Source organism: Sorghum bicolor, chromosome 10 (assembly GCF_000003195.3).
Source record: "Sorghum bicolor cultivar BTx623 chromosome 10, Sorghum_bicolor_NCBIv3, whole genome shotgun sequence".
Taxonomy (NCBI): domain Eukaryota; kingdom Viridiplantae; phylum Streptophyta; class Magnoliopsida; order Poales; family Poaceae; genus Sorghum; species Sorghum bicolor.
The window spans coordinates 53,628,592-53,655,847 of NC_012879.2; the positions used below are offsets into that span (position 1 = coordinate 53,628,592).

At 43.3% G+C, this 27,256-nt stretch overlaps 2 protein-coding genes and 1 long non-coding RNA gene across 3 annotated transcripts; 2 read left to right on the top strand and 1 right to left on the bottom strand.

Annotated features, from left to right (window-relative positions):
- LOC8083461 (protein N-terminal asparagine amidohydrolase) lies at positions 6,793-10,511 on the bottom strand. The gene is made up of 9 exons (XM_002438640.2): positions 10,355-10,511; positions 10,095-10,271; positions 9,218-9,282; positions 8,988-9,081; positions 8,870-8,908; positions 8,506-8,691; positions 8,025-8,203; positions 7,366-7,485; positions 6,793-7,244 (listed from the first exon to the last, which is right to left on the bottom strand). The coding sequence occupies exons 1-9, from the start codon at positions 10,418-10,420 to the stop codon at positions 7,136-7,138; spliced, it is 1,035 nt and encodes a 344-aa protein (XP_002438685.1). The 5' UTR covers positions 10,421-10,511; the 3' UTR covers positions 6,793-7,135.
- LOC110430867 lies at positions 17,444-18,032 on the top strand. Its single transcript, XR_002448260.1, has 2 exons — positions 17,444-17,509; positions 17,576-18,032. It is a non-coding gene; the product is annotated as an uncharacterized LOC110430867 (long non-coding RNA).
- Positions 18,238-19,877, top strand: LOC8067657 (protein SRG1). The gene is made up of 3 exons (XM_002437248.2): positions 18,238-18,575; positions 18,658-19,260; positions 19,335-19,877. The coding sequence occupies exons 1-3, from the start codon at positions 18,333-18,335 to the stop codon at positions 19,590-19,592; spliced, it is 1,104 nt and encodes a 367-aa protein (XP_002437293.1). The 5' UTR covers positions 18,238-18,332; the 3' UTR covers positions 19,593-19,877.

A 27,256-nucleotide genomic window follows, 5' to 3' on the forward strand; every position in this document is an offset into this window, starting at 1 on the left:
TAGGCATTAATGATTTTGAGAAACAGGAACCTCTAGATCGGGAACATGTCAGAATGGCATCAGGAACATGCATCTTGAATCCTATTCATCAATTGGAAACCGTAAAACATACACGTCATCGCTTCTGAGAAATCCCATTTTGGCCTCCGTATTTGATTGACCATGGTGTGGCGTGTGTTCTTCTATTTTCCTCTTTGGGGTTTCTCATTTTTCTTTTCTTCTGTCTTTTTCACACTACAATCCTTATCGATCTGCTTTAAACCTGCAGCATGCTAGCGTACTATGAACAAAATTATGCTCGAGTATCCGAGTTAACTACAAACTTATTAAAAGAGATATCTAGAACTTTTTGGTACTACTAGCGTGGATGAAGCCGACGAAGAGGCCGAGACTGATCGGCCAATGTCACGTGAGACATGAGTAAAATCATCTTTTTTTACTATTAGCTAGGTTGGAGTAGCTAGTTAAAATATCACCTATTGTGTGTCTAAGTAATAATTAGCTACTCTATTAGTTAGACCCATAGTCCCCTCTAGTAACTTTAGTAGCTAACTATTAGCTGGTTAGACTTGGACCTGGCTCTTAGACCTTGTTTTGGATTCATTATCTGCTAATAGTTAGTCGGCTAATAGCTCATATTTAATATTAGCTAGCATCCCTAACTGTTTGGCAAAATTTATTTCTCAAATCTTGTTGTTTGCCAACTCCTAAAATAATATGGAAAGGAAAAAAAGATCTCTCCAACAGTTTGGCAAATTTTGTTTCAAAAACCTCAAAACCCGCTAACGAAACAAAAAGCCCCGTTAAGCGAACGAAGAGCTCCGCCAAGCATAGGGAGAAAGATCGATGCCAAGCATGGAGTCCGCGTGTATATTTGTGCGCTAGACATGAAGATATGTCAAGTTAGAAAAGACGGGGAATTGGGATGCCAAACTATTGGAGATGGTTTTTTCTCATTTTGCTAAAAAATTATGGATGAGAAGTCATTTGTCAAACTGTTGAAGATGATCTAACTATTAACTGGAGAGTCGCAACTAATAAAATGCTATTAATATAACTATTAGCTGCTATTATCTGATTTAGTCTAACTAGTAAGATACTTCATCCGTCCCAAATTTATTAACGTTTTGGATTCGTGGCGAATACCAAGGAAGAAACAAAATGACCTGCACACCTCTATGAAGTTGCAGTCACTCTCTATATCTTTCATATGTTCTATCACTGATACAGTCACAAAGGCCAATGCACGCAGCAACTGATATCCATCACTATGGCAACCTTTCATCAAAAAACCATACACTTCCATCGATTATTTTTTCATTAAACAAATGGATCCGGATGTTTGCTGGGACATATCCGTTTTGTCATTGTCGTAACCGATCCCTATAGGCACAGAACATTCAAGGCAGTAGAACGACACTTTTTATGAGACTTACTTCCAAAACTAAAACATCAGTAAAGTAAATTTGGGATAGAGAGAGTAGTTATCATCTAGCGGTCTAGCTGACAAATTGCATTTTAGCTGCACCTGTTTGATAAAAAGATAACTATTAGCATGTTGCTATTATCTACGGGGTTCCAAAATACAACATAACGGTTATTATAGCTAATGCTCTAAGGGCAGACTTAACTACACGGGGTCGTCGTCAATCACATCATCTCAGAAACAGTGCCGGTGGTGCCACGTCTCAGCCTTGCGATGCGCTGCACTGTAAAGATCTGCACTGGCCACCTCATTCAACTCTCTCACGCTTTCACTCACTATGGCCTTAGATGCAAAAAGTTTTTGAATTTTGACACCGTAGTATTTTCGTTTTTATTTGATAAACATTATCTAAATATGGAGGAACTAGACTTAAAAGATTCGTCTCGTGATTTATAGGTAAACTGTGTAATTAGTTATTCTTTTTATCTATATTTAATACTTCATACATGTATCGTAAGATTCGATGTGACGGAGAATCTTGTAAAGTTTTAGGTTTTTAGATGTATCTAAACAAGACCTATCTCACTCCCGCAGCCGTAGTATATTAGTAGAGACGGAGAGAGAGGACGGTTCGAGGTAGAGTAGATATTTGTGGGGTGGCTCTAGAACAGGAGTTTGAGAAGGTACGAAGAAGCTGGAGATGGTGCTTCGGTCAGAATCTGGTGGAACTGGAAGCAATGGCGGCTGTTGGATGCCAAATCGGACGGACGACATTCATTGATGATGTGGAGGCGCGAAAAAACAGTAGTTGGTATACAACAATAGGAGCAACTCCAACAGCTTGGCTATTCTTGTTATAGAGGCTTTTTTAGAATTTGCATAACAAAAGATAGACTCCAATAGATGTGTTATCTAGTTTTGTAAAATAGAAAGTTGACTATTCCTTGATTTTCGCTAGTCATATATAGCCATCCACTGACACAAGCTATATAATTTTGTAAAATAGCAAGACTGTTATGGATATCTTTTTTTAAGAAGTTTTCTACTTTATAAAATGGCTAAACAATATAATTTAGCTAGTAATTTTAGCCAGCCTCTTAGAGTTGCACTAAGGCCTTGTTTAGTTGAAGAAACTTTTTAGTTTTGACTACTGTAGCACTTTCGTTTGTATTTGATAATTATTGTCCAATCATGGACAAACTAGGCTCAAAAGATCCGTCTTGCAAATTATAAATAAATTGTGCAATTAGTTATTTATTTTATCTATATTTATTACTTCATGCATACGTTTAAAGATTTGATATGACGGGAAGTCTTGAAAATTTTTGGAAACTAAACAAGACCTAAAAATAAAATAACAGTAGATTAACCGAGAGAGAGAGAGAGAGTAGATATTTGCAGGGTAGCTGTAGAGCAGGAGTTGGAGAAGGTACGAAGAAGGTGGAGACGGTGCTTCCATCAGAATCAAGTGGAAGTTGCGGATGTTGGATGTTAGATTAGACGGATGGCATTAAGTGATGATATGAAGGCGCGAAAAAACAGAAGTTGGTATACAACAATAAGGATAAAATGGTAGATAGGCTGTGCTTTACTTTTTTTTGTTTTTCTGGAAAACATATTTGATCCCAAAAAAATTGTCTTGCGCAATGAGCAAGTTGTTTTGAAAACTTTTTTAAAGAAAAATATAGTAAGCTATAGCGTGTTATAGCTTCCGGACAGACTTGCTACTGAGCTATTCGTATTTTTGCTGAGCTATTCGTATTTTTGCCGCTATGACAACTTTTGCTGCTATTACACGCTATAACGCCGCTAAATTGCATTTGCTATGACAATTTTCGTAGCTATCACGTAATAGCGTCGCTCGCCCTGCTAATGGGGCTAAATCCACTCCTAACCCACCCCGATCATCAGGCTATCAAATTGTTTTTCTAACCCAACCCAGCCCAAAGTTTGAAGCAAATAACCCACCCCAATCCAGCTCATGGAAGCAGGTTCACCCATCTGTACCAGCGTGTGTCGCCTGCGCCAATGTCTCCATGTTCGACTTGTACGATGTCGACGCCGCCGTCGTTGCTTGCGGAGTTCTGGCCATCGAAGCTGATGCTACGTATTTCCCAACTCTCAACCCATCCCAACTCTCAACTGAAAGCCCAAGTTTGGTTTTGGTAATTAATGACACCAAATTGCTAATGCCTTGTGTTCAAGTAATTTGAGTTAGGCATAGCAACACATGTGATGAAGGTGCATGGTGGCATAGAAAGGTGGCCACATGATCACAAAGGGATGAAGCATAAAGTGAAGATCATGGTGATAGACGAGGAGCAAAGTGATCAAGGCAAAGGTATAAACATAGGGTTTTACTTTTGCCGGTCTAAGATGAGTAGAGAAGTAATTGACCGGGTTTAGGATAGATAGCCGACTATCAAGAGGGGAAATCACGGTCATCTCTCGAATCAAGTGCTACTAGGTCCATATCTTGAGTATATGCATTAGGATCTAGTAAAGTGCTAACTTAACTCCTTTGGTGAAAATGTTTGTGAAAAGCTAACACACTTGCACTTTGGTGGTGGACACTTGTTGGTGTTGGCACATTTTCGAAGGAGGTGGAGTTCCTAGGGTTGAGAGGGGTGTGGGTTCCTCAAGCTCGGCGGGATTCGACGCTTTTGAGAAAAATAAGTGTATATTTTCTATTGCGCCGGTGGGAAATTTTGAGAAGTCGTGGGAGTGTTTTCTCACTGAGAAACACTCACCGGACGCTGAGTGCGGAGGCACCGGACGCTGGCCTCAGCGTCCGGTGTGCTTGACCCTGCTAGGGTTGAGCACCGGACGCACTCTGAGAGCGTCCGGTGGTTAGCGTCCGGTGTGAGGAGTTTTTGCAACCCTCTCTGCGCACGAGTCCGGTGAGCACCGGACCGTCCGGTGCCCAGCGTCCGGTGAGGTCGCGAGTTTGACACCCTCTCTGCGCACGAGTCCGGTGAGCACCGGACCGTCTGGTGTGGACTTGCAGAGCGTCCGGTGTGTTGCAGGTAGCCGTTAGAAACTGACGCGCGAGACAAGATCGACACGTGGCCAACTCCAGTGCACCGGACGCAGGGGGTCGAGCGTCCGGTGCTCACTTAGTAGCGTCCGGTGCCCCCGTTTTCAGCCCAGTGAAAACTGCCAACGGCTAGTTTCTTTGAGGGGCTTATAAATAGTTGGTGGCCGGCTTTAGGAGGTTAACTCTTGCACATTTGAATACTTGAGGCATACATTGAGCTAGAGAATACTCCCTCCACTCATCTCCTTGCTTGTTTGCTCATCCTAGTGAGATTGAGTGAGATTCAAGTGCATTGCTTTGAGAGTTGCATTTATTGGCACTTGATTCTTGAGTTTGCTGCGGATTTCTTGTTACTCTTGGGTGTTTCCCGACGCCCTAGACGGCTTGGAGCAGCGGTGGTGTTGAGCTCGTGATTGGAGATTGTTTCGAGCCTCACCAAGTGACTTGTGAGGGGTTCTTGAGCCTTCCCCGCGGGAGATCGCAATTGGCTACTCTAGTGGATTGCTCGTGGCTTGGAGGATCCCCATCTTGTGAGTGGATGTGCGGCACCCGCTGAGGGTTTGGCTTTGGATTGCCAATTAGCTCGCGATCCATCAAGTGGGTGTATCGCCACAACGAGGAGTAGCTTGCCGGAAAGCAAGTGAACCTCGGTAAAAAATCTTGTGTCATCTCTTGCCGAGGTCTCTCTTGTGATTGTGTACGTGATTGATTGGATATATCTCTTCTCTACAACGTCGGTATAACAATCACTCTTCTCTCTTTACATACTTGCCTACCTTGTTAGTTTAGCTTGTGTAGCTTAGTTCTTGTTAGTATAGAGTTGTTGTGTAGCCTTCTTTAGTTGTTGTGTTTTAGTGTTTAGCCGTCTTGCTAGATTTGTATAGGTGGCTTGCATAGCTTAGTTGAGCTAGTGCTAGATTTGCTTCGCCTTTTGTTTTACTAACTCACTTGTTTAGTGAAGTTTGTAGAAATTCTAAATAGGCTATTCACCCCCCCTCTAGCCATTTGGACCTTTCATCAACCCATCCCAACTTGCATTTGCTATTAACCCAACCCACCCCAATCCGTTAGATACTAAAACCCGTTCTAACCCATCCAGATAACCCCACGCCAACACCCAACCCAACCCATAAAACCTGTTTCCACCCAACCCATTAGCAGGGTTAAGCGTCGCTATGACAAATCTTCCCGGTCTGACTAGATTACCAGTTATCATTTGCTACTAATTTGGTATTTTGGACAATTAAGCTTTCATGAATCATGTTGTAATGTCATATTGGTAATTACTAATGTTATATAAACTTATAGAAACATATTTGTATTCATCAAAATTCATATTTATCTTTTTTCATCAATTACTGATGTTTTTATGTACTTTTTTTTTATAAAAATACTATCTGTCATAGTGCCGCTATAGCTGCTGAAAAATTGCCGCTAGTTATTTTTATCTTTGCATTTTTCACACAAGTTTCGTCCAAATATATTTTGCCGCTATTTCCCGCTATTTTAAACTTAACTATTTTCACACAAGTTTGGTTCAAATATATTGAAAAAAACATTTATAAAATTTTCTTATAACTTCTGAGTTATTTTATGAAAAACTAACCCGAGAAATTTATCTGGGATAAATTATGCGCAAATTAACTTATGCGCACAAGTTCCTTGGTAAACTTGTGTATACATTTTTTTTTCCGACAATGTCGTGTATACAAGATTATGCAGAAAGTCATGTTATATACGAGTTTTGGGAAATTTGCATTACAAGTTTATGCACAAAAAGCTGAAGCTTATAACTTCCAGAAATGCAAAAGCAAAACTGCAGAAATGAAAATTTCGATTCCATTAAGAAAAAGAATGCAGATATCATGAATCGCTCATTCTTTTCGGCCCAAGAGCACGCGTTTTTTTGCTAGGCTTGTTGGCCTAGGCGCCAAGCAGATCAAGATCAGGACCTGCACGGCAACACCTGCCTCTAAATGAGGGCGATGCAACTGTTAGAGCAACTCCGAGAAAATTACTAGTCAAATTTAATTATATAAAAAAGGATAACTTCTTAAAAATAAGGTTCATAATAGCTTTGCTATCTTACAAAATCAAATAGCTAGTGTTAGTAGTTGGCTATATATAGCCATCGAAAATCAAGGGATACCTAAATTTTTATTTTACAAAACCAAATAGCATATCTATTAGAGCCTATTTTTATGCTATACAAGTTCTAAATAACCTCTACAACAAAAATAACCAAGTTATTGGAGTTGCTCTTATTCCACGATACTAATCATCAGTTTTCAAAGCTAAGAGCCTCTCCAAGAGTTTTTGTAAATCTCACTTTTCAAATCATCATTTGGAGAATCATTTATATAAAAAACAGTTTGTATATCTTTTCTCTCTCCAACAGTTTTATCTCATACACCAAACATGATCGCTATCGGCAACATGTCGACGTATATCTACTGAGTCCACAAAACAACGACATGATCCATAGCAATTACCAACCAGCCAAGGTTAACACATGGAGCTGAGAGAATCAGTCAATCAATGACTCATGGGGTACCCCCAAGCACAGTGTCACGTGGAAATGGAGATCTAATCAAGGCAGAGGGAGGCTTCCGTTCTGGTTCCATGTGTGGGAGCACCAATGATAATGGAAACCCTTGGCTTGCACTATGACTCTATGAGTACCTTGACCAGCTTCCGTCACTGGTCCTATGGAAAACCCGGGGCCTGTGTTTTGGGAATGTTTCTTCCCAGTCCGGGTTATTGATCAAGTATTTCCAGATCCTACAAACAAGAAAAAGTACAGACAATTCTGAGAATAAGATAACTGTAAGTCATAAATTAGTTTGACAAGTATTTATGGTCTGCAAAAGAGTAGGGAAATCTACACTGCAGAGACACAAACCTTCTTTCATTTTCCACAAAGTGAGGTGGCTCTGCAGCTGGAGAGGTGGAGCATTGCAACAGGACTTCAGAGTCCGAAAGCTGGTCAAGCGAGGATGCTATATCGGCCCAATCTGGCATCCTATATGACAACATGTGATGTGTCTATGGTAAGGAAATAAACAAACAAGGCATGGATGCACAGTATTTTCCAGTTTGTGGGATAACATGTGCTCTTAAACTATTTACTGCAACATTTTCTCCTCCCAATTTATACAAGAACTAACACTTAGATAGTCAGATAGTAGGGAAAAAGTTGTATTTTTCTGGTTCTGAGTCGATTCGATATATTGAAGATAAAAAAAGATCATGATAATGCCTCTATAGAACTTTTCATGGGAACAGGCGCTAAACAAGGGAAAGTTTCATCATATGAACAGCTATTTAGAACTGTGAAGGTTTTGCCTTCCCTTCTCAGATAGTACTACATACATTGGACCTTTTGGAATATCAAACTGGAAGAAAAGCAACTGTTTGTGTTACTACTGAAACAATAGCTCAAAGTTCAGGAGCGTGGAAGTTTAAGCACACAGAGTTTGAAACATGCAAATAAAGACATTGGAGATTTCTTCATATATATATAAATATATAAAATGCAATTGATGAGAGGATTTTAGATACCAGCAGGCAGGTGCAATTTGAAAAACATCACACTGAGTATCGTAAGTCTCCAGCAACCTTCCTTGCCAAGTTGGATCATAAGAACTAACACTCACACGAATCCTCCTAACAACTTCATCTGGGCATCTTGAATCCAAGTCAAAGGTTGCTGGTATGACAACTCCAGATGAGGTTTCAACCTGAAGACACCATGTGGGCCTATGAGAACAATTAATCTCAAGTTTTGTATGTTTAAATTCACAGTGCTGACTGCTGAAGCTCTATTATATGCTTCGACATTTGAAATCCACACCAAAACCAACACAAAAATGGATGTAGGGGTAAATGGAGAGGAGACTGCAGAACTATATCACTTTGGATTAATCTTCAAGGACATTATGTAAGAAGGCATCAAGGATGCTATGTCCTGGTTCTATGTAGATTGGTGCTAGAAACTACTAACCAACAATGTAATGGATGCAAAAGAGAAGAAGTCACTAACCACAAATCCACCAATTATAGGTAGTGCATTTCCAAATGAATCAGTCTTCGTGTTATTCTCAAGGACACAAAATGACCGAAGGTGGAATTGTTGCTGGGACTTATGCAGCACTTCAACTATTTTGCAACATAGTGGATAGGAATACCCTTCCTGTTTGATGTGTTTCTTTCCAGAGGAACGGACTACCTGAAGAGTGAATAATGGTAAATGATTCCAAAAGTTCTTGTGTCACGCCAGAGAGAGAGAGAGAGAGAGAGAGAGAGAGAGAGAGAGAGAGAGAGAGAGAGAGAGAGAGAGAGAGAGAGAGAGAGAGAGAGAGAGTATTTAACAAAATGACGAATAACCAACAACTTCTGAATCCAACCTTTGTGGAAGCATCAGCAAAGCCACCAATAAGGTGAACCTGCAGTAAGTACTGGTGAGAATGCCTGAAAGGTGCATAAAGTATATCCCAAATTGAAATTACAGTTAAAGATACAAACATCAAATGGTGCATTGTCATCACCAAGTAATTCTAACATCTGCTTGATCCCTCCCTCCACAATTTTTGGGAAATCCATATGGCTAACGGAGGTCCTGGAGTAAGCAATGGAAGATCAGAAGCATTGTCACAAGTCCTTCGTCTCAGTTCATTCAGAAAATACAAGAGTTACGAAGTTCACAAGAAACCAAAGCCTCAGGATCAGATAAATGCTCACTTTTTTCCACTTACATTCCAGTCTTGTTGTTGCGAATTACAACACCAATGCATGTAGTCGCCTCATCTGTGCCCACTAACTATAATGCAACGAACATATTAACTCAAGTGTTACTCAATTTCAAACAACATATGACATATGCATAACATAGTAACATCAAATTACATTAGACATAAGACCAAATAACCAGAACAAGTTTCCGAAAAACGCCAACTTTGTTGCAACACAGAATTTAACCAAATAGGCAACAACAGCTAGCTATAGGAACTGTTCAGGACCAAAGTCTACAAAAAATGCAATTGCAAAGATTGGAACTACACAGCTTTAGTCCATATTCATCAAACGACACCTAACCAACCAGATTGTTCCAAGGTCCACAGAAAAGTCGGGTTCCAATATCAGTAAATCATCACAATTCACAAAGTTGGTAAGCTACAAATCAAAACCTACGAGACCAGCCCATAAATAAAGTGTAAAAGAGCTCCTAAGATGACTGCCAAACCCCAATTTTACAGAAAGCAGCAGTATCCGCTGACAATGTCCCCAAAGCTCCCAGCACAAGAATCCCTGCTTTATCCTTCGCCACCCAAAAGGTCTCTGCTTTGTCCCAAAGCAATTCCCAAATTGAGTGAAGTGAAACTGCGAAGACTTTGCCCATCCACTACTTCAGAGTTCAGAACCTGAGCCCTTTTGTCTCGACAGCAACACACATGATTTGGCCAGGAAAACAAAATTCACCTTTACTACGCATATAATCAGATGCACAAGGAACTCCATCAACGACATAACAAGATCCCATTTTTATCACCCGAAGGTCGGTGGGAAACGAGCTATGACCTATGAGTTCCCCAACCCTATCTGATCGAGCCGCGACAACGCAACTCCACGCACCTCGACGCGCGCCGGATCCACCGTGGCGTACTCCCGCTGGAACACGTAGACGTGCCTCGGCGCCCCCTCCTGCCCCGCCGAGATCCGCCTCTCCGGCGTGGCCTTGAGCCGGTCGGCCGCGTCGCGGATCCTGGGGCTCTCCAAGAGCGCCGCCACGAGCTCCCTCCCGCTGCCGCCCTGCAGAAACAGACCGCGCGTCGTAGAATCAGAGAGACAGAAGCCACCGTCCACGAGCTCCTCAACGTGAATAACCGACGCACCGTGCGAGAGGCGGCGCCGGCGCCTCCGGAGGAGGAGAGGACAAGGTCGCCGTCAAGGAGGAGCATGTCGCCGGCCGTCTGAGTCGGAGAAGACTCGAAAAGTGGTGCAGAGGGAACCAACTTCCAATCTTCGTTGGGCACTACCTGGTTTGAAGTTTTTTAAGCACCGGGGCCTCGCTGGGGGTTTAAATTTTTTATTATTTATTTATTTATTTATTTTACAGATGTTTCCTTGTTTAGATCTAAAGTTATTTTTAGATTTTTGATACAGTAGCACTTTCATTTTTATTTGATAAACATTGTCTAATGATAGAGTAACTAGGCTTAAAAGATTCATCTCGTGATTTACAAGTAAAATGTGTAATTAGTTTTTATTTTTATCTATATCTAATGCTCAATGCATGTGCCGTAAGATTCGATGTGACGGAAAATCTTGAAAAGTTTTTGATTTTTGGGGTAAACTAAACAAAACGTTAGCTAAATTAAAGGTAACATTGTTTTTAAAACTTTAGTTGACTCGAGACTATCCGGATGAACTTAATTTTTTGGACTCAAAACTTATGAAAGATCGAAGAAGATGCAGTGCAGTGGTGGAGTTGGCGAGGTGGCGCTTAGATACAAGTCGTTGACGAGTGTGTGGACAACGTAAGAGACAAAATACAGAGCTGGATAAGATTTGAAATTAGCAATGGGGATGTTTAGCATATGAGAAGTTTATCGTGAGTAAGGCCTTGTTAGTTCCAAAATGTTTTTGGATTTGGTCAACAATCTTATTTATATTTGACAATTATGTCTAATTATGGACTAATTAGACTTAAAAGATCATCTCGCAAATTATAGGTTGTGCAATTAGTTTTTATTTTCATCTACATTTAATACATATGGTCAAAGATTTGATGTAACGAGGAATCTTGAAAAGTTTTTGGGAACTAAACAAGGCCTAAAAAAGATGAGCAAAAGTCTAAACATGATGTGGCGTTCAATTTATAAGCTGTTTTTATTTGTAGATACATATTTTTTACTATGTGCCTATATATACGCTGCCTATGTATATTTCCTCTATTTTGAATTATAAGACATTTGATTTTTTTTAACTTTAAATTTGATTATTTGTCTTATTTAAAAGATTTATATAATCATAGTCAAATTTAAGTTATTCTTGAAGAACTTTTATTAATAAACCAAACCACGACAAAAGAAGTGATATTTTACATAACCTTTTGAATAAGACGATTGGTCAAATTTAGTGTGAAAAAAATCAAACATTTTCTAATTTAGCATGGATTAAGTACATAACATAACTATGTATTTATAGAAAAGGTAAAACGATTTATAGTTTATAATGAATTGGATATTATTAAAGTAAAACTTACAGTATCACTCTCTTTTGGAAAGCGACGACCAAAAGCACTTAGGCACACACGCTTACTCATCTTGACACTAATTCTGCTTTTCTAGCTTTGTAATTGATGAGTTGATCAATCAATTACTTTTATTTAGTTGCGTCAACTAGGATCCGAACTTAAGCTCTGAGGTATTTTGAAATTTTGACCGTGCTCGGCGATCCTGTGATTTCCATGCTCCCAGGTATTCCGTGGAAAGAGATCATAAACAATTTTTTGCTCTGCGAAGATCATTACTGTCAGTCAACAGCTAGCACTTGATGTGTTTTATCTGAATGACAATATTGTTCCAAGTGCTGAACTACCAAACTTAACCTGAGCTTGCGCCTTTCTCTGACACGAGTTCAGGCGCGTCTGTACTTCTTGATGATGAAGATTACTTACGGTTGCGGGGCCACTCCATTTTCTTTATCTAAGGTTTTCTGTTCACGAAATGGACGGGTCATATTCATGTTTGGATTGAGATGGAGATAGGGATAGGAATTGGGAATATTGTATCATCCATTCTTCACACTTATTTAATCCTAACCGTTCGTTCATTTCTCTTTCCTTATCCCAATATCTAAATAGCACCTAATTCCATTGGCACGTCAGTCGAAGGATGTAATAAAACATAACACACACACACACACACACACACACACACTAATAATTGGAATGAATGATGGAGGTGACGTCTGACGGTTCAGGCAATCAGACGCCCAGAGCCCGGACAACAATATGAGACGGAACTGATGGAAGCATCCAGTAGAACCTGCACAATGGCGCCTGAACATTCTTCTTTGTCTTTCGATCGCTCTGCAGAATGATTGATGAAGACGAGGGTATCCGATCCATCTGAACAGGATAACATATGCTTCTTGCATGTTAAGGGTTGATGGATGCTAATCATTTGACATCCTGTGATAACCAGAGCACTCAGAGGCCACAACCTTGCAAAGCTCTCGCGGCTTCTCCCTGTTGCTTAGGTTTGACTCTCGAAACAGACGTTTTACTTGGAGTGAAATTTCATAGCTATCAATTTTTTCGAGTGGAGAGTAAGGCCTTGTTTAGTTCCAAATTTTTTTTGCAAAATCGACACTGTAGCACTTTCGTTTGTATTTGACAAATATTGTCCAATCATGGACTAATTAGACTCAAAAGATTCGTCTCGTCAATTTCGATTAAACTGTGTAATTAGTTTTTATTTTCATTTATATTTAATACTCCATGTATACGTCTAAAGATTTGATGTGACGGGGAATCTGAAAAATTTTGCAAAATTTTTTGGGAAGTAAACAAGGCCTAAGTACCATCCCATTCCATTTGGGGCCCGACCAGCTACTGCCCTACCCTATTGGGCTAGTGCACAGAGGGCTTCTTTAGTTGCAAAATATTTTATAAAATGGATACCGTTGCATTTTTACTTGTATTTGATAAATATTGTTCAATCACAAATTATAAATAATAAAATAAAGTATATAATTAGTTATTTTTTATCTATATTTAATGCTCTATGCATATGTCGCAAGATTTGATATGCGTAGAAAATCTTAAAAAAGTTTACAAAATTTTTGGAAGTAAACAAAGGCCAGAATCGTCATCAACACCGCAAGCCTTTCAAAAAAAAAAAAAAAGCCCGCATGCGCCCTGCAAATGCAAAACGCGATCCTCTTCTCCTCTTAATGGGCTCGCTAATAGTCACTGGCCCGAGATCGACGGATTTGGTGCAAAAGCGGACTGCGGCCTGTGGCAGACGCCAGTTGTCGGCTCAGCCCACACTGTTCTCTTCTCGGCCCGCTCGACGCGCCTGCCGCCCATCTCCATCTCTAGGGATGAAAATAGTATAGATATTTTTCGATCGTATTCGACACCGAATTCGTTTAGATGGGTTCAGATATGTCCGTATCCGAGTCTGAATATTCAACATCCGATACCATATCCGTATTCGAATACGTAAATCGTATATTTATGATGTCGACATCTAATTTATCTTATCCGACATAATTGACAATATCTGTATTCGAATCCGAATCCGACCAAAAATATGAAAACAAATATGATATCGGTGGTATCCGTCCGTATCCAATCCGTTTTCATCCCTACCCATCTCGCATCCTCCCTACTTCCGGCGGCGGCTGAACAGAAGGCGGGCAGGCGGCATGGTGTCAGGTTTGTGGTGATTGGTGAGCGATGGCGCCGCCGTGGTCGCGGCGGTGGCGGCGTGCTCGGATTCTACGTCATGCACCGCGTCGAGACCTCCCCCACCCTATGTCTGTCTACCGCTATCGTCGGTTTTCGGTTCGGCGGGCTCAGGCCTTGTTTAGTTGGCAAAAATTTTGGATTTTGGATACTTTAGCACAGTGGCGGAGCTCCAACAAAAATTTAGGTGGGGCGCATCGCATGCATAACTTCTAATGACATCACAAGGACACACATCAATAGCTAATCTATGGCAAATTTAAATATGAATTGATAAACGATACCTCTCATTTGAAGATAGTAGTCCTATCGAACGAGAAAAAAATGTCCAAACTAAAGACCAAAATCCAACATTCCAAGAGCTAAAAAACCTGTAAATTTAAAGACCTTGGTCTCGGCCTACTCCTCGCTCTCACTCTCCTTCGGCTTCTCCCCGGCCACACCCACGCCCATGCTAGCGCCCACCTCCCCCACCAAATCCACCTATACCAGAGATTCAGAGCAACATGCATATTATCATAGCGCTAGAGCGGTGAGTAGGTGCCACACATATATAACTCGGAGCTAGTCAGGCGGGGCGGCTATAACGAGCGACGGGCGTGGGGTGAGCGTGTGGAGCTCTGTCCTCTAACTCCGAGTGCACCGACGTGCTGCGGACCGTGGAGGGACCATGAATGAACTACGAACCGGAGGAGTCGCGAGCAGGATTAGGGGTGTGGGCCACTTTCACTTAGGCTGGCTAGGATTATTAGGCCTATTTTTCTTCCCTACTCAATTTTTCTTGTGCCTGGCTGCTGCTCACATCGCCACAGATGTTAAACGCTGCCACTCTATTGCTAGTCGCTTGGCCAGAGGGGAGGATGACAAAGGAGGTACTAAAAGCAACTCCAACAACTTGGCTATTCTTATTGTGAGGCTATTTTTGAATTTGTATAGCAAAAAGTAGACTTCAATAGATGTGCTATCTAGTTTTGGAAAATAGAAAGTTGGCTATACTTGATTTTCGGTGGACATATATAGCCAACCATTGACACTGGCTATCAGATTTTATAAAATAGCAAGACTGTTATGAATCTCTTCTTTTTTAAGAAATTTTTTATTTTATAAAATAGCTAAACAATAGAATTTGACTAATAATTTTAGCCAAACTCTTAGAGTTGCTCTAATGGTGCTACTCTAGTAGGTGGGGCAACTGCCCCACCGTGCCTAATGGGGAGCTCCGCCTATGCTCTAGCACTTTCGTTTGTTTGTGTCAAATATTGTTCAATCATAGACTAATTAAGGTCAAAAAATTTATCTCACGATTTATAGGCAAACTGTGTAATTAGTTTTTGTTTTCGTCTAAATTTAATACTCCATGCATGTACCGTAAGATTTGATGTGACAAAAAATCTTGAATTTTTTTTAAACTAAACAAGGCCTCACTCAGCATTTCTCTTGCTAGCTTGGAGGCGAGGATGGAGGAGAGGCTGCCGTCCTGCAGAGGTACGAGGTGCATATACTCGCCAAGGCCAAGGGCACAGCAGCCGCAGGACGAGGCGCAGCGGGAGGATAAAAGCCTAGCTCCTCCTGCCCGACTCGTGCCATCCTTCCCCCTCTTGCTTGCCTTTGCAAGGAATCATGTGTGAGGTATATATTGAGGTTGGTTTTTTGGTATTGTAGCAATTTTATTTTTATTTGACAAATATTATCTAATTACGGAGTAACTAGGCTCGAAAGATTCATCTCACAAATTTTAGGTAAATTGTGTAATTAGTTTTTATTTTTGTCTTTATTTAATGCTCTATGCATGCGACCAAAGATTCGATGTGACGGAAAATCTTGAAAATTTTTGTGAACTAAACAAAGCCTGAATTTTATGGATTAATTCTAGCCATTTTCTATCCCTTTTTACCTTGCATTGTTTAGTTTTGAGTTCAGGCCTTGTTTAGTTACTCATCCAAAAAGTTTTCATCCATCACATCAAATATTTGGACACATACATGGAGTATTAAATGTAAGTAAACAAATAAATTAATTACACAGTTTAGCTGGAAATTACGAGACGGATCTTTTAAGAATAGTTAGTCCACGATTAGCCTTAAGTGCTACAGTAACCCACATGTGTTAATGATAGATTAATTAGGTTTAATAAATTCGTCTCACAGTTTCCAAGCGAGTTATGTAATTAGTTTCTTCATTAGCATCCGAATACTTCTTCCGACATCCTACGAAACATTCGATGCGACATCCAATTTTTCACCCAAACTAAACAAGGCCTCAGTATCTAGTTTCCACGGTTGTAATCTATACATTTTGTTGAAGCGTACATAATCACCTTGTCGTCGAGCATGGTGGAGGGTCTGGATGACTTGTTCCCAAGGTTCAATGGTGCATGCGTGCAAGCTCTTCCGAGAGCACTCGTAGGACACGATGTCGAGCGCATTTTAGTTAATCCATTTATGTAATATCGATCTATGAAACTCTTTGCTAGGTCGGTTCAACTGCCATCTAACGCGCTTGTTGTGTGTTGGTTGTATTGTAAACTCTTTCTTTTTAATATAATCATACGCGGATCTCCTGCGTATTCGAAAAAAAAATCCAACTCCGTCAGTGCATAGTTGTAACTTTCTGCCTCCACGGGGCCAGACTCGCTTATATCTGGCAACTTTTCTAAGACGTAGTCAGCCCTCATAGACCAACATCAGTCTTTTCTGCACACTTTATCCTTACTCATGTGCATTCGGGAAGTACTTCCCGGTCAGTCACCCATTACTATTCTCTAAATTTCTCTAAATCAAATACGTTTAATTTTAGTGTTCTTTACAGATGGGATTCCGAAAAAAGTTACAATTAGTATGAGTATCTATTAATTCTATTAAACTCTGGGCCCGGATGTTATAATAGTGCTTTGGTTCTTTTTGATTGAACTGCAAACAGCTAAGGGCGTGTTTAGTTTCCCTTTTTTTCTAAAAAAAAGAGTTTTGGTCTATCATTTTGCAAAATAAAACTAAACACTATGCAAAATTTTTGGCAAAAAGGTGGTTATTCTCTATTTTGGATTTTGGCCTCAAAAGTCTAAAAAAAAACCCAAAAAGAGCCTCAAGCGGCTCTCATGAGGGCAATAAATTCTACATTTTGGATGGAACTAAACATGACCCTGAAAATTTTGATATTTTATATTCCACCATTCTAAAATAGTTGGTATTTTGCATTTTGCATTTTTTAACTAAACACCCCCTAAGTATAGTCAACCAACAAGGAAGGAACTGCTAACCTTTCTAACCAGTTTGGGCCTATTTGGTACAGCTTAACTTCACTAGTGAATCAGCTTTTGTTAGCATTTAGCTTTAGAAACAACTTTACACGTAGAGCTGAAGTTATTTTGGTAAAATGTTTAGTAAAACAACTTCACACATGAGAATAGCAAAATGACCATAATATCCCATTTTATTTCTTTTTTTTCTTCTCCTTTATTTTTTTATTTATTCTACCTTTCTCTTTTCTTGGTCCTTATCCACTCGCACGAACTGACGAACCGTTCCTGTGCGAGGCAACCATTCATGTGCGGAGGCGGGAGCGACGGCGCTTGGTAGCTCCGTGTTAAGCTTCACCTCCTCATCTGTGTAGCTCATGCCGAGCTCTGTCTTGTCGTCAGGTGCAGCCCGTGCTCCGCGTCGCCGTCGTGGCCCGCGGCCAAGGGTTGCCGTCGCGGCCCGCAGCCGAGCTCCACCTCGTCGTTGCGGCCAGCGATCGTGCTCCTCCTCGGCGGTGCAGCTTGTATTCCGCCTCGACCCCGATGTTGCATCGCCGCTGTACCATGCGCTCCGTCTCACCGTCGCCACATACCCAGGGGCAAAAAGGTCTGGGCCCACATGCTGTCAAACGAAGCGCGAGCAAGCTGCTATGCTATTTTCAGCTTCACCATGCGCTACCTGCTTGTCTCACCAGTTTTTCCAGAGTGGCTTTTGCTCGAACCCATTTGGCTAAAACAGCTCATGAATCGGTTCAATAAGCTGTACCGAACAGCCCCTTTGTATTTGTACCTGCTTGTATTTTATCTTAATTTTTTAATATATAATAATATAATACCGTAGGTATTATGTTTTTCCTCTTGCAATACATCATTGATTGAACAAAAATAATACCATATTAAAAAATAATATTAAGTTCGACTAGCTTTGTATATGTGATAGGTTGTAGATAATGATATTGTGCAGTATATATTCTAACTTCTTCGCCGTCCGGGTCCGCATCTAGTCAAACGTCGTCTTCCTTAAAATAATGCCATCCACTGCCAGTTACAGTAAATAGTTAATAAACAGACGAAAGAAGTAATGGACATGGTAGGTGACGACCAACGACTCTAGTGACTAGCGAACTAGCAAGTGACAAGCAACAAGCAAGAAGCAACCATGGCCGACGACCAACCAGCATGGAAGATACCGCCGATCGTTCAGGAGCTGACCGCCGGCGTGCAGGAGCCACCAAGCCGGTACGTGGTTGGCGAGCAAGATCGTCCTGCCATGGCCGCCGCCGCCGCCATGCCCGAGCCCATTCCCATCGTTGACCTCAGCCGGCTGTCCGCAAACGACGGCGCCGACGACGACGAGACCGCCAAGCTCCTGTCCGCCCTGCAGAATTGGGGCCTCTTCCTGGTACCTCTTTTCTTCTCGTTTCCTCGTATCAAGTGGTGATCTACGTACAGTCCGACCATATGCTCAGACTAGTTCTGTCCAGGCAGTCGGGCATGGAATGGATCCAGGATTTCTCACCGAGATGATGGAGGTGACGAGGGGATTCTTCAACCTCCCGCTCGACGAGAAGCAGAAGTACTCCAACCTGGCCAACGGCAAGGAGTTCAGGTTCGAAGGGTACGGCAACGACATGGTGCTGTCGGAGGACCAGGTCCTGGATTGGTGCGACAGGCTCTACCTCACCGTGGAGCCGGAGTCCCGGATCGTCCGGAGCCTCTGGCCGGCGCAGCCTCCTGCCTTCAGCGACGTCCTGCGCGAGTACACCACCAGGTGCCGGGAGATCGCCGGCGTCGTGCTCGCCAGCCTCGCCAGGCTGCTGGGCCTGCACGAAGGCCGCTTCGTCGGCATGATGAGCGACGGCGTCGCCATGACGCACGCCAGGTTCAACTACTACCCGCGATGCCCCGAGCCGGACCGCGTCTTGGGCCTGAAACCCCACTCCGACGCCTCCGTGATCACCGTCGTTCTCATCGACGACGCTGTCGGCGGGCTCCAGGTGCAGAAGCCCAACGACGATGATGGCGTCTGGTACGACGTGCCCATCGTCCCCAACGCGTTGCTTGTCAACGTTGGGGACGTAACAGAGGTAGGTATCTGCTGCAAGTGCAAATGTGCAATCGTGTTCTTGATCTGACGGGCACTCTGTAAAAATTGTTGCAGATCATGAGCAACGGCTTGTTCAGGAGCCCCGTGCACCGCGCGGTGACGAACGCCGAGAGCGACCGGGTGTCGCTGGCGATGTTCTACACGCTAGACTCGGAGAAGGAGATCGAGCCGCTGCCGGAGCTGGTGGACGACAAGAGGCCGAGGCGGTACAGGAAGACGACGACCAAGGATTATCTGGCATTGCTGTTCGAGAGGTTCACCAGAGGGGAACGAGCCTTGGACGCGGTGAAGATCGACCTCAACGACGACTGAAAACATGAGTGACTCTGGAACAAGAATTAACGATGATCGATGGACGATAGATTCGCATTCGCTTTGTAGGGAAGCTTCTTTCAATCTTGCATTGACCTACATTTAATTCGTGGCTATGTTTTCGTGAAGTGAATCAGTAGCTACCTTTGTATTTGCCATTTGTGCTTTACTCTGTCCTGTTTAATTCAAATCAGCGCTTTGATTTTCTTTTACATGTAAAAAAAGTCAAAGCGACTATGTAAAAAGAAAGTCAAAGTGATTTATAATTTAGAATAAATTGTAGTATTTTGTTTTTGTGAATATGCATGAGTGTGCATATCATTATATTAGATGAAAAGAGTCTGTGCCGCTCTCGGCGTTAGTGTTTTGCTGATGGCTATATCGCGAACTTTACAACCAGCATGGGGTGCTGTGTGAAGCTCCCTACACTCTCACTAGCGCAGTCAACCCTGTCGCACCGGCCTGGATCTAGCCGTCGGCCTCCGCCTTGATGACCGCGAGCAGCTCGGTGATCGTCGACGGTGCATCCTGGAAGCATCTCGAATCGGTAGCTGCCTCCACGCCCGGTCCTCATTAGTTTTCTGAAGCCAGAGCCAGCGAGTCTGAACTGAAGCGCATACCCGATTAGCTGGATGTCGCCGACCCCTAAGCCTCCCCATTTCAGTAGTCCTGCAACAAGTTTGTCAGGCTCAGGCGACACCAAGCATTTGCCCCTGGTGGACTGGTCTGATCCTGCCCAAAAGAACCTTCTGCAGATTGCGTCGTGATTCTTGCATGCCCACGGCAGGAGGTTTTCTGCCATCATAGCATATATCGGGACTGCACGGAGGACATAATTGACCCAAACTAGGCGCCCCCTGCGTGCCATCAGTCTGCCATGGCTCGGCGGCATCTCGTTTACTATGAAAACGGTACGGAGACTGAATTCGCTTAAAAGGGTTTAGATATGTCAATATCTGAGTCCAAATATTCATCATCCGATATCGTATCGGTATCTGAATACTTAAATCATATATTTATGATGTCCATATCCAAACGTATCTTATTCGACATGATTAACATTATCCATATTCGAATCTGAATCCGACTAGAAATATGAAAACAAATATGATACCGGTGATATCCGTTCGTATCCGATATGTTTTCATCCCTATTTGTGACTGACTCTGAATCCGATTAGAAATATGAAAACAAATATGACAACCGATGATATCCGTCCGCATCCGATGCATTTTCATTCCTATTTGCGACTGACTCAACCAAGGCCTGATAATGACTCTTAGGAATCGCCTTTATATTTAGGGGGAGACCCAAGTATTTGATCGAGAAGTTCTGCACCTTGCAGCTGGGAATGGATATCATATCTGGCACTGGCAGTGCTTCCTCGCCTCCAAAGATATATAGGTGTCACCGAACACTTAAGCCAGGTTTCAGGTTTGTGTGCAGTCCAGATGACTGATCGAAGATGCTCAGGTTTTCCTTTACTACAGTTGCCGGCTCCTAGGTTGTTGGTCGAATGAAGAGAATGGCATCGTCTGCATAACGACTGCACTAGAGTTTGATCTAGGCCAACGGCAAAGGCCGCAGCACGCTATCGTGCGAGCCTTGACGAAGAGCCAGTGCAAGACGTCCATAGCAATGATGAAAAGCATTGGTGATAGAGAGTCACCTTGGCGCACCCCGTGCATGTGTCGAATGGACGGTCCTTGGTCACCGTTCAACAAGATGCGAGATGAAGAGGTGCTGAGAAGCGCTTCAACCCAAGATCCCGGTAGGCGTCCCGGATGGCCTCCAGTTCCTCAAGGAACAACAACCTGTCGTTGTTAGTAACTTAGTATTGCTGTCGTGTGAAATGTAACGTTGTAAAGCACTTTTTTTCTTTTGCTTTCAAGATGTGATGAACTAATAACTAAAAGATTTTTATCTGAATCCTGGTATGATTCTACAAAAAATAGAAAATAAATTTCAAATGACAACCAAACAATAAGAAGTGGAGTTAGAACTTAGAACTTCCAGTCTTGGATATCACATGAGATCCAAAAAATATCATGTCGTAATAAAAGGTACGGTGTAAAATTAGGTCGCGTGTATCATTTGAAGGTAACATTTTTATGCATTGATCACATAATGCTCATGATGAATAGTGCAATTTAGCATCAGATTTTTCATGAGCAGTTGTGGTTCTCAGTGTACTGAATCGTTTGTCTTCATGAACTTGACATGAGGCAAATATTTCATTAAGAGCGTCGTTATGTTGCATGAAAATGCTATGCATCCATCTTGCTAATAATGAACCTAATTGGTCAAATTATTCACGAGTTATGCAATTCATAATGTAAAAACTCTATTCCACTTTTGAACTCGAGCTCCTTATATAGATCCACACAGTCTTGAGGGATTTGTACATGTCTCTTTCTTGTTTCATACCTTTTGTGTCAGCACATGTGATGAAATGGAACTTTGCATCTATTCAGCCACCTTGAACAAAAATTCATTCAGTCAAAGACCATCAATGTATGGCTATGTGATGAGAGAGACTATGAATTGATGTATTAGAGGGAACTGAGAGTGGATGTTATTATCTGTCTACTGTCTTCATCGTCCAAATCACATATAATTTTTCTCTTTGTTAGTTTCTTGAATGTAGACATGCATGTAAGCATTTGAATGCTTGGTATAAGTCTTAATCGGAGTATTATTGAGTCTATATTTGAATATTTGGTATAAATCTTGATTGGAGTTGCAACAAAGAATTATCAGAAAAAGAAAGTTAATTGAAGAATTCTTAGTGTGTGCTCCTCCTCACCATATTGCTCCTCCAATACCATCTTCATGTCATCATTTGTCACCGGTTCATCTTCAAACTTGTAACTAAATTTTCATTTTGCAAATAGCCTTGAACAAGTAAACACATAATAGTGTCCTCCATGAACTCCACGAGTATGAACTCAGTATATGTCTGCATTGAAGAGAAGCTACAAATATTACTACAAAGATCCAAACTGTTGGAAAAAACCCTGAAAAACAATAAGTGTGCAGTCAACTGGCTATGTGAAAATCTGATTATTGTCATGAAATATTTAAGAAATACCATACTTTCACCATGTCTACTCCATCGTTATAATTTGCAAGTGGAAAACATAAACAATATGCGGAGTATGAGCTTATCTAAAATAAGATGAACACAACATGAATATTGACAATATGTAAATTCTCACATAGTTTTTATTATTACGTAAGATTTTTTTGTTTTTTGAGTGATAAAAGAAAACAATATATGCAAATAGAAATATGAAAACAATTACGACTCCGATGATATCTGTTCGTATCCGATGCGTTTTCAATCCTATTTGCGACAGACTCAACCAAGGCCTGATAATGACTCTTAGGAATCGCCTTTGTACTTAGGGGGAGACCCAGGTATTTGATCGGTAAGTTCTGCACCTTGCAGCTTGGAATGGATATGATATCTGGCACTGGTAGTGCTTCCTCGCCTCCAAACATATATAGGTGTCACCGAACACTTAAGCTAGGTTTCAGGTTTGTGTGCAGTCCAGACGACTGACCGAAGATACTCAGGTTTTTCCTTTACTACAATTACCTCCTAGGTTGTTGGTTGAATGAAGAGATTGGCATCGTCTGCATAACGACTGCACTGGAGTTTGATCTCGGCCAACTACAAAGGCCGCAACACGCTATCGTGCGAGGCCTTGACGAAGAGCTGGTGCAAGACGTTCCTAGCAATGATGAAAAGCATTGGTGACAGAGAGTCACCTTGGCGCACCCTGCGCATGTGTCGAATGGCCGGTTTTTGGTCACTGTTCAACAAGATGTGAGATGAAGCGGTTCTGAGAAGCGGTTCAACCCAAGATCCCTGGTAGGCGTCCCTGATGGCCTCCAGTTCCTCAAGGAACAACAACTTGTTGTTGTTAGTAACTTAGTATTGATGTCGTGTGAAATATGATGTTGTAAAGCATTTTTTTCTTTTGCTTTCAAGATGTGATGAACTAATAACAAAAAGATTTTTATCTGAAAACTAGTATGATTCCTACAAAAAATAGAAAATAAATTTCAAATGACAACCAAACAATAAGATGTGGAGTTAGAACTTTGAACTTTCGGTCTTGGGTATCAGATGAGATTCAAGAAATATTAGGTCGTAATAAAAAGGTACGGTGTAAAATTAGGTAGCGTGTATCATTTGAATGTAGCATTTTGATGCATTGATCACAGAATGCTCATGATGAATAGTACAATTTAGCATCAGATTTTTCATGAGCAGTTGTGGTCCTCAGTGTACTGAATCGTTTGTCTTCATGATCATGACATGAGGCAAATATTTTATTAAGAGTGTCGTTATGTTTCATGAAAATAGTATGCATCGGCCAAATTATTCATGAGTTATGCAATTCATAATGTAAAAACTCTATTTCACTTTTCAACTCGAGCTCCTTATATAGATCCACAATTGTCTTGAGGGATTTGTACATGTCTCTTTCTTGTTTCATACCTTTTGTGTCAGCACATGTGATGAAATAGAACTTTGCATCTATTCAGCCATCTTGAATAAAAATTCATTCAGTCAAAAACCACCAATGTATGTCCATGTGATGAGAGGGAGACTATGAATTGATGTATTAGAGGGAACTGAGAGTGGATGTTATTATCAGTCCTCATCGTCCAAATCATAAATAAATTTTTCTCTTTGTTAGTTTCTTGAATGTAAACATGCATGTAAGCATTTGAATGCTTGGTATAAGTCTTAATCAGAGTATTATTAAGTCTATATTTGAATGTTTGTGTCGGCGTCTAGACTCGCGGTCTAGGCACTAACGAGTATAAGTCTGCGTGACTGACCAAGCTTGGATGGTGATGCAAGTGAGACACAGAGGATTTATACTGGTTCGGGCCAAGAATGCCCTACGTCTAGTGTGGCGGTGGATTCTGTATAACCTTGCACCCAAAGGTGCTTGCAGTAGGGGGTACAAGCTGGATGCGAGAGAGGGCTAAGTCCCAGGTCTCGGCTTGGTGTGGACAGAGTGCGGGCTGTTGCTCTGTGAAAGAGTGTTGTGTGCGTGTGTGTTTTTCTGAACTTGTCCGATCTCCCCCTAGTTGTGAACCCTGGCTCCCCTTTTATAGTCCCAAGGGAAGGCCAGGTATTTACATGAGTAGATTTCTTTTATTGAAGGGTGAAAACACAGTCCCAACCCTGTTGAGGCTGGTCCATCTCGTCCTTGAGGGATGGTTGACAGCATGGCTACTCCTGTAGAGGGTTACCGAACCCTGTAGGGGTCGCGGGGGTCGGATCGCCAGTACTGCTGCATATCCTGTCAACAGTGGGAAATGACCACAAACAGTGGTGCTGATTTACCTCACCCATTCCCTTTCTCCTGTGCGGTAGTGTGCTACAGTGAACAGGGGTAAGGGTGTATAGTGACAGAGGTAAGGCCACAGTGACCGGGGTGGTTGAAACAGTCGTCGCCTTGCCCTGCCGCGTTACGGGGGCCGTCGCGTCCGTCATGTCGGGGGAAGTCTTGTTACCCAGGTGGAGTGGGGTCCGGCGCCCGAGCCTGGACGGGGTCGGGCGAAACGGAGCTTGCGTCCGAGACCCTGAGTGATCGGGCGAGCCGGAACTGGCGTCCGAGGCCCTGGGGGGTCGTCCGTCATGTCGGGGGAAGTCTTGTTACCCAGGTGGAGTGGGGTCCGGCGCCCGAGCCTGGATGGGGTCGGGCGAAACGGAGCTTGCGTCCGAGACCCTGAGTGATCGGGCGAGCCGGAACTGGCGTCCGAGGCCCTGGGGGGTCGGGCGAGTCGGAATTGGCGTCCGAGGCCCTGGGGGGTCGGGCGAGTCAGAACTTGCGTCCGAGGCCCTGATGATTGTAATTAGTATGTTTTTTCGTGTTTTTTAACTGCTCTGATTTGGGTATCCCTTATTATGGTACCCAACAGTAGCCCCCGAGCCTCTGAAGGGGTGAGGTCACCTCTTTAGAGGTTCTCTTCCCTCGAACTATAGTCGACTTGGAGCCTTTTACTTTTTACTTTTTTTTTCGGGGGGTGCGCGCGAGCGCACCCGCCGGGTGTAGCCCCCGAGCCTTTTGGAGGAATGATGTTATTCCTTCAAAGGCTTTCACCCCTTGACATCTTTAGTCTGGAGTGTTTCAAGGAAAATGTTGCGTGTTCTTTACACGTAGTGCCTGTTCCTGTGGTGCGAGGAAGCCCCCGAGCCCTTTCCCCGCAAGGGTCGATCAGGTTCTTTCTCGTCTTGTAATTTCGTCCCTCATTCTTCCTTTCGCTCGGAGGAGGGGTGGGCCGTGCCGTACTACCCTCGGTGGGCGAGTGACGACACTTCCCGGGAGCTGCAGGCGGGTAGATCCGAGTGGATGTCCGAGTCCCGTTCGATAGGGGTCGGCTAGTGGCCTTATGGGCACATCTCAAAAAGTACCCGAGGGCAGTCACGGTGGATGTCGGAACCGTTCGTTAGGTCCCGAGGGCTCGATGCCTCCCTCGATGGGATCCCACTCTCGTGACACCCGCATGGGTCTCGGATATGACTTGCAAAGATGCGCCGACTCCCTGTAGGGTTCGGACCTTGGCCTCTGTTGTGCTCATCTCCAGTCATCCCTCACTCAGTTATCCTGAGGCGACTGTTCGAACCTGTGTCGCAGGTCAGTCTCGCAACCTCTGGAACGTAGGTGGCCATGGCCTGGGGATTTTGGGCCTTGAAAGGCTTTCTTTAGACTCGTTTTTTCGCGTCGGGGTCGGGCGAGACGGAATCTGACGCCCGACTGAGACCTCCATGCGGCGCTTGGTCAGCGGGGGGTCGGGCGCCGCGTCCCTTGGAAGGAACCGCCCTGACATAACTTTTCAGGGCGCTCCTTTTGAGGCGCGGCGCGTGGGGACTCGAAACGGCTGTGCCGTCTCGCCCCGGTTTGGATGGGACGTTTCGCCTGCGAATTTAATGCGCGCGTGCGGTGGGCGCGGGAATCGGAGGGAGTTGGCGCTTCGAGTTTTTTCGCCTGAGTGGGCGACGGTTGCTCTCTCCTCGCTCGGCCTTCTTCGTAGGGGCGTGGTCGTGGCTCGCCCCTCCTATAAAAGCGGCTGCTGGGGGCCCGATTTCTCTCCTCTCGCTCCTGCGCCATCAAGCCTTTGCCTTCTGCCCCTTCTCCTGCTACCGTCTCTTCCACCTTCATCGCGCAGACTCTCCTCTTCCTCGCGGAGCCATGGCTGGTGTCGAGGCGTGGCCACCCAGCAATGTGACCAAGTCCGTGTTGGAGGCACGCGTGAGGGCCGGGATTCTCCGTCCTCTCAAGGACGTCGGGTTCCCGGAGTGGATCGTTCCCTCGGCGAACGACAGGGAGCCAAACCCGCCGCCGGGCTATGTGGTGTGCTTCCTGTCGTTCCTAGACCGGGGGTTCGGAGTTCCGGCCGGCCGCCTGATCAGGGCCATCCTCCACCACTACGAGGTGGAGTTACACAACCTGAACCCAAACTCAGGCTGCCGTCTTCACCATGGTCTGCGAGGGGTTCCTGGGGGTTCCGGTCAACTGGAATCTCTGGCTCCACCTCTTCAAGGCGGAGATGTCGGCTCGTTACGTGGGGAAGGAGAAATTCCCCCTGCGGGCCGGCGGCTACACGCTGTAGCTTCGTCAGCAGCGGGCCGGGCT